Source organism: Chenopodium album, chromosome 4, assembly GCF_948465745.1.
Source record: "Chenopodium album chromosome 4, dcCheAlbu1.1, whole genome shotgun sequence".
NCBI classification, from domain to species: domain Eukaryota; kingdom Viridiplantae; phylum Streptophyta; class Magnoliopsida; order Caryophyllales; family Amaranthaceae; genus Chenopodium; species Chenopodium album.
The window spans coordinates 60,118,647-60,126,248 of record NC_137837.1 but is presented as its reverse complement, the minus strand read 5'-3'; the positions used below and the strand labels follow the sequence as shown (position 1 = coordinate 60,126,248).

Below are 7,602 nucleotides of genomic sequence, written 5' to 3'. Positions count from 1 at the left end.
CTCTCTTCTCTCCCTGAAAACTCTATCTTTCTTATTTACACAATTATCACCAACAAGCTGCCCTGCTTTCCTTTTGGCTAGCTCCCCCATTTTGTTGTGCAAAATTAGGTTTGATATCCGGACCCTGCCTATCAAAAAATTAAATTAAGATAGGGAATTTCAAGAAAATCCCACGAAGCTTCAATTATCCATGCCCTAAAACCACCATGCCTAAAAAGGATTTAATTTGAAGATGATGAAATGGAGAATGAATTTGTAGATTGAATATAAGAGTAGTTTGAGTGGGAAGCCTGTTGGTTTTAACGACATAGAAAGAGAAATTCAGAATGCAAGGTTTTATTTAATTTTGATATTGAGTGCAAACCGCTACTTCAAATATAAATACAGCTACCCTTTAACAATTCCCAAACTACTACCACGTCATCAATTTAAATAAATAATATTTTATTTCTATCAAAACCGTTATTTCAAGTAGCGGTTTTGTTAGAAAAAATAAAAAGTTTTTTCTAAGCTATGCCCTCAAGGTTGTTGAGTTTCTAAGGTGTACCCATGCTTTTTCAAAATTACAAGTTGTGCCCTCCAACTTAAGTTGTTTAATCAACCGTACCCTTTGACGTAAACTCGACCTTAGAATTGTAAATAAATAGGAAGTAATAAGAAGCGGATGAGAAAAAAGAATAAGAAATACACCGAGAGCTTGACATATCAATGGTTGCTACTAGAAGAAAGAAGAAAAAGCAGATGAGAAAATTTGGAAAAAAAAATGTTAAATATTAACTATTTATATAACACTAACTCAATTTGGGCGTGAAATTTCTCTCCAAAGTGTGATAATGAACCGTTAACACAACTACTAACATTGGATTAACGTTATTGGGTACGATTGAATAAACACCTTAAGTTGAAAGGTATATCTTGTAATTAGGGATAGCAATCTAGTCCGGATCCGACCCAACTCCACCCCGATCCGAGTTAAAATATCCGCTCCGAGTCCGATAAAAAAGTAATCTGAGTTCGACTCCATTAAAATAATCTGACTCCGAGTCGGAGGAGGATCGGAGTCGGATCCTACAAAAAATCCGAGAAAAAAAATCCGACTCCGACAAATGTCCGACTTTAACGGCTTATCCGACTCCGACTCCAATAGATAGTGGATTTTTGTGTGGGTCATGGTGGCATTGGGTGTGGGTTGTAAAGGCCCAAATGGCCCTGAAAAAAAAAAAAAAAACTCGAAGTCGGGTCGGATCGGAGTCGGGGTCGGAGGTCGGATATTGAAGTCGGAGTCGGATGTCGGAGTCGGAGTCGGGTGTCGGATTTACCCTCCGACTTCCTGTCGAGTCGGAGTCGGATTTAGCATAATCCGCTCCGAGTCCGACCCGTTGCCATCCCAACTTGTAATTTAAAAAAAACATGGGCACACCTTAGAAATTCAATAACCTTAGGGACATAGATTAGAAAAACCCAAAAAAAAAATTATTTATTTAAATTGATGAGGTGGTAGTAGTTTGGGAATTGTTAAAGGGTAGCTGTATTTATGGAATTGTAAACTTTCCCAACAATATTAAGGCAAAGCACTTTTTTTTCCCAATTAAATTAACTCCACTTTCGGTTCTCTGATTTGAAGATTTTTAATGCTTAAAATTGATCATTTCATTGAAGTTGTGATTTTAATTAGGAAGAAAGGAGTTAAACTAAGATTTTGGGGTCTCGCATAACTTGGTTTGATTTGATGTTTAGAAGTTTGGTTTGATGATGAAAATGGATGCCAATTTATTGTTTAATCTAAAGAAAAGAATTGCCTTAATCTTGAATAAATCCCAATCACAATAAATTACGGAAGTACTTGCAACACTTTTTTAAAATAAAACTGTCACAATGTGCTAGCAACACACTATATTTTATAAGATACATGCAACATACTATAATTCATAATATACTTTCAATACACTATAATTGATTTTTTTTTGTTGTTGTAGTTGTTGAAAGTTACACTATTATCTTTATTTAAAGATGTTAACTCTTAAATAAACCTACGGCATATTAATTTGTTGTGGATCACTAATATTAGAGACGCTATAGTCGTTTAATTAATTAAAAAAAAAAAAGGGTCACCATGTTAAAATAAAGGTTATTACGTTAAAATAAACACAATGTGTAATTATAAACATCATAAAAGCTTCTTTTTTTTAATGAAATTTTTAATATATTGTCAATATGAATAATAAAGGTCATTATGTTAGAATTAAGGTCAATATGTTCAACATAACATTGTAGTTTGAATTCACAATTGTATTAAAAGTCACAAAAGTTTTAATAAAGGTTACTATATTAATAAAGGTTAGTATATTAAAATTAAGGTTACTACTTAAAAACTAGAGTCATTATAAAACAAGAGTCACAATAACATCAATTGCGAGAGTATGGAGCTCAGGTCCACAATAATTTTATTGTGAACCAGGGCCATTGATGTTTTTTTTTCCCCATTTAAAGGTCGTTACCACTTAATTATAGTCCTAACAATCTTTCAATCCCATTTAAAAGAGCAATGCCCAGTTAATATTGCATATTAATGAAATATGTTAATATAGTGGCAATATTGCAATTTTGAGAGGTTGCTACTATTACTTTATTGCTAATTTATTTTGCTACAGAGTTGGCAGATATAACAAAGGTTAACGATTCTTTTTAATTATTTGATTTGCCTGTTATTTCATATTCACAAACTCAATTGAACTCCGTTATAGAATGTTAAGGGTGAAATCAGAAGATGATTTCAACCCAGAAAATACAAAGGTTTCTTCAGGAAAACAATGGAGAAAAGAGAGAAGAGAAAAGAGAATAACATAATAGAGAGAGAAATAAGAGAGGTAGAGGGGTAAGATTCAGTGTATTAATTTTTAATTGAAACTGAATACAATGCATGACTTATATAGCCAGCTAATTAAGCTTTAAACAAAAGCTAAAAGGAATCTGTAACAACCCGGAAAAAGGACAAAAACAAGTAACAAACTCGAGTAACTGATTTTCCCGCCAAAACTATGCCAAATATTATTTGAGTTGTAACATACCCTCCCCCATTAAGCAGAGATGAGTAGATCCTGGAAACTGAGCCACAAAATCAGAATGGTTTACCCAAGAAGCTTCATGCCTTGGTGTATCACACCACTGAACCAGTACTTGCTCAACAGTTAATCCATTAACCAAAACAGACCTAGTATTCAAAATAACAGTAGGAACCTGAGTTTGCACAACTGGTTTATCCATAGCAACAGGGATGATAGCCACAGCAGGCAACTCGCCTTGAAACTGCTTCAACTGAGAAACATGGAACACATCATGAATTCTTGATGTGCTAGGGAGGTGTAACTTTTAAGCAACCTTACCAATAACTGAAGCACTTTAAAAGGACCAAAGTACTTAGCAGAGAGCTTATGATTGCCCCTAAATTGATCAGTTTGTTGTCTATAGCCCTGTAGCTTGAGCCAGACCCAATCACCAACCAAAAACTTCTCTCAAAATGTTTCCTATCAGCTTGAACCTTCATTCTATGCTGAGCTTTGGTCAAGTTATCCTTCAGAACCCTTAATACAGCTTCCCTTTTCTGCATACTTCTGTCAACCACTTCATTGCTTGATTTCCCTGGGAGGTAAGGCAAATGAATTGGTGGTGCTTGACAATAGACAGCTTCATATGGTGTCATTCTAGCTGAAGTATGGAAGTGAGTGTTATACCACCACTAAGCCATAGGCAAGTACTTACACCACTCACTAGGCTTAGCACTAGTAACACCCCTGAGGTAGGTTTCAAGGCACCTATTTACTACCTCAGTTTGCCCATCAGTTTCAGGATGATATGCCGAAGACAATAAAAACTCAGTGCCATAAAGAGAAAACAACCCTTTCCAAAATTGGCTAAGAAAAATGGAATCTCTATCACTCACAATGCTCCTAGGCCTAAAGACATTATCCAAGTATGCTTGAGCTACCTCAACAGCAGTGAAAGGGTGCTTCAAAGCAATAAAATGAGCATATTTACTCATTCTATCCACCACAACAAAGATCACATTTTTGTGCATAGACATAGGAAGGCCAGTAATGAAATCCATAAAAATATCTGTCCAAATTTGCTCAGGAATTGGCAGAGGTTGTAATGCTCCTGGTTTTGCTGAAGTGTCATACTTAGATGCCTGACATGTGGGTGATGCATTTTCTGACAAATTGACTGACATCTTTAGACATACCCTTCCAATAAAAGATATTTTTCAATCTTTTTAAAGTCTGATCTCTCCCAGAATGCCTTGCTTCCAGGGAAGCATGTTGCCAAGTCATCAATTTCTTCTTTAAATTAACATTTAGACCCACCACTATCTTGCCAAATCTTCTTAGCAAATTATCCTGCAAACTGAAGCCAGCCACAAACTCTCCCTGACCAGTTTAGTCAGAATAGCCTGAGTATTATCATCATAAACATAATTGTTTGCAATATGCTGAACTAAATCTAAATCTATAACAAATATAGCCAAAAGCAAACATTCAGATCCTTGTACTCTAGAAAGAGCATCAGCCACATTATTTTCATGCCCAGCTTTGTACTGGATCTCATAATCAAAGCCCATAAGCTTAGACAACCAAAACTGCTGAAAAGGTGTTGAAATCTTTTGCTGCAAAAGTCATTTCAAGCTTTTCTAGTATGTTTAACAATAAAATGGGGCCCCATCAAGTACTGTTCCCACTTTTGAACTGCAAAAACCATAGCCAAGAGCTCATTTTCATAAACTGAAAGTTTCTGCCATTTAGAACCCAGTGATCTGCTAATAAAAGTTAAGGGGTGTTGTTCCTGCATCAAGACTGCACCAATTCCTGTCTTAGATGCAGCTGTCTCCACTGTGAATTGTTTAGAGAAATCTGGAATAGCCAACACAGGAGCAGACACAATGGCTCTCTTTAAATTGCCAAAAGCAACCTGAGAGTCTTCATTCTACTCAAATGCTCCCTTTTTTAGCAAATCAGTTAGAGGTCTACTGACCACAGCATAATTCTTAATGAACTTCATGTAATACCCAGCAAGTCCTAAAAAACTTCTGAGTTCCTTTACAGAAGCTGGCACAGGCCAGGAGTCAATCACAGCAACTTTGCTAGGGTCAGTCTCAACCCCCTTTCCAGATATAAAATGCCCTAAATATTCCACCTTTGCAGTGACAAATGAACATTTGCTTTCCTTAGCATATAAAGCATTTTGAGACGTTATCAAAAACCTGAGCAAGATGTTGCCAATGCTCCTCCAAGCTTTTACTGTAAATCAAAATGTCATCAAAAAACACCAGAACACATTTTCTCAGAAGAGGTTTAAACACAACATTCATCCAACACTGAAATGAGGATGGAGCATTGGTTAAACCAAAAGGCATAACTAAGAATTCATAATGCCCTTCATGGGTTTAAAAAGCAGTTTTGAACACATCATTTGGGTGTATTCACAACTGGTGATACCCTGCCCTTAAATCAAATTTGCTGAATACTACTACACAATTCATCAATGAGCTCATCAAGGACTGGTATAGAGAACTTGTTCTTGACAGTTCTTTTGTGCAGTTCCCTGTAATCTACACAAAGCCTCCAGGTACCATCCTTTTTCCCAAGCAGAACCACAGAGGAAGCAAATGGACTAGTACTAGAGTGTATAATTCCTCTATCAAGCTTTTCTTGCACCAATTGTTCTATGATATGGCCTAATATTCACAGCTCCTGCTCCTTGTTCCAGATGAATTCTATGATCAAATACACCCCTATTGGGAGGTAACCCTTCTGCTAGAAATCTTTGTTTCAAATTCTGTAACTCAGAATGTGCCTCAGTTTTACCACTCAATTGCACCATACCAGAACTTGCAGGCATAGAACTATCAGAAACATGAATCAGACAAACCTGAGCAGCAGCAGACATCAGCTTCTGAGAAGGACCAGCTGCTAAAACTTTGAGTTTCATGGTAGGGATTCCCTGAAACTCAATATCCTCACCATTCATGTGAAATTTCATAGTTAGCTGTTTAAAGTTCCAAGAAATAGAACCCAATGTGCTTAACCATTGGATGCCAAGGACCATATCACAGCTGCCCACAGGGATGAGCAAAACATCAGCAACATAATTCTTTCCTCCCATAACCCAAGTAACTGCCTGCAAATGGACTGACAAAGCAGCTGATTGCCATCTGCAATCATAACATCTTGCCCCTCAATGGGTTCAGTCTTACATCCAAGCTTACTAGCCATGTGAATATCCAAAAAGTTATGTGTACTCCGTGAGTCAATCAAGGTACGTAAAGGAGTTCCATTCACCATTGCGTTAACTCTCATGGTATGAAAACTCTGCCAACCAGTCAAAGCACTGCAAGAGATTCGAGGATCAAGCTCTTCCTCCACTGCTTGTTATTCCAACTGCACTACAGCAGCATCCACTTCATCCAACCCAGGAATCTCAATAGTGAACAACTGAGGCTCCTTAAATTGACATTGGTGGTTCCTATCATATGGAGCATCACAATAATAACACAAACCCTTGGCTATTTTCTAAGCTCTAACATCAACAGGGACATATTTGGTTTCTTGTAAGGTTTAAAGGTAGATTTTGATGAGGTTAGGGGTGGAGTAGGAGGGGTAGGTAGTAAGGGTGGTTGTTTGAAATTGTAGGTAGGAGATTGGTAAGATTTTTGGTATGTTGTAGGTTGTTTGTAGGGTTTTTGTGAGTTGGCAAGGATAGACTCATCATGCAGCCTAGCATACTCCACAACAGCTGCAATGGTTTAAGGTTTGAAAGCCCTGACAAATTGGAGACCAGGCTTTAGGCCTCCAATAAAGCTCTCCAACAGATAATCAGGCAAACACAAATTATTTTGCAGCATAATAGACCTCAATTTCTCAAAATCATCAACAAATGATTCAATACTACCAGTTTGATGTAACTTATTAAATTTTTCCACTACATTAGCCCCCTTCTCATCCTTAAAACGAGTTGTAATATCAATAACAAAGTCACTCCAATCAACCCTTACCCGATTAGCCAAATAACTGGAGATCCAGTTTTCAGCCTTACCAGTCATATTCAAGGATGCTAGATCCACTTTATGATCTTTTGGAATTTTATACAACTCAAAATACTTGCAACATTTCTTTATCTAGATCATAGGATTACTACCATCAAATTTTGGAAACTCAAATTTAGGATTATACCCCAATTTAGGCTGAACAGCACGATCATCAGGTTTGGAATGAGCGATTTGATCCTTCATGATCTGCAACATCAGAAGCAGCTGAAGCAGCTGTCTGAGCTTCCAGCTTCTTTTCGAGTGTTGCGAGTTGCGCTTCCATTCTGCTAACTCTGGTAGTGAGAGTTGGTGCCAGAATGCTAGAAAGATAGAGGTACAGCAGCTACTCTGATACCAATGTTAAGGGTGAAATCAGAAGATGATTTCAACCCAGAAAATACAGAGGTTTCTTCAGGAAAACAATGGAGAAAAGAGATAAGAGAGAAGAGTATAACATAATAGAGAGAGAGAGAAGAGAGGTAGAGGGGTAAGATTCAGTGTATTAATTTTTAATTGAAACTGAA

General features: G+C 37.0%; 1 protein-coding gene across 1 annotated transcript; it reads right to left on the bottom strand.

The window, feature by feature from the left end:
- Nucleotides 1-4,381: 4,381 nt before the first annotated feature.
- On the bottom strand, nucleotides 4,382-7,093 carry LOC145627974 (uncharacterized). Its single transcript, XM_081680313.1, has 7 exons — nucleotides 6,829-7,093; nucleotides 6,160-6,415; nucleotides 5,740-6,106; nucleotides 5,525-5,627; nucleotides 5,026-5,291; nucleotides 4,750-4,941; nucleotides 4,382-4,660 (listed from the first exon to the last, which is right to left on the bottom strand). Exons 1-7 carry the CDS (start codon nucleotides 7,091-7,093, stop codon nucleotides 4,382-4,384), a joined length of 1,728 nt encoding a protein of 575 aa, XP_081536439.1.
- Nucleotides 7,094-7,602: the final 509 nt, after the last annotated feature.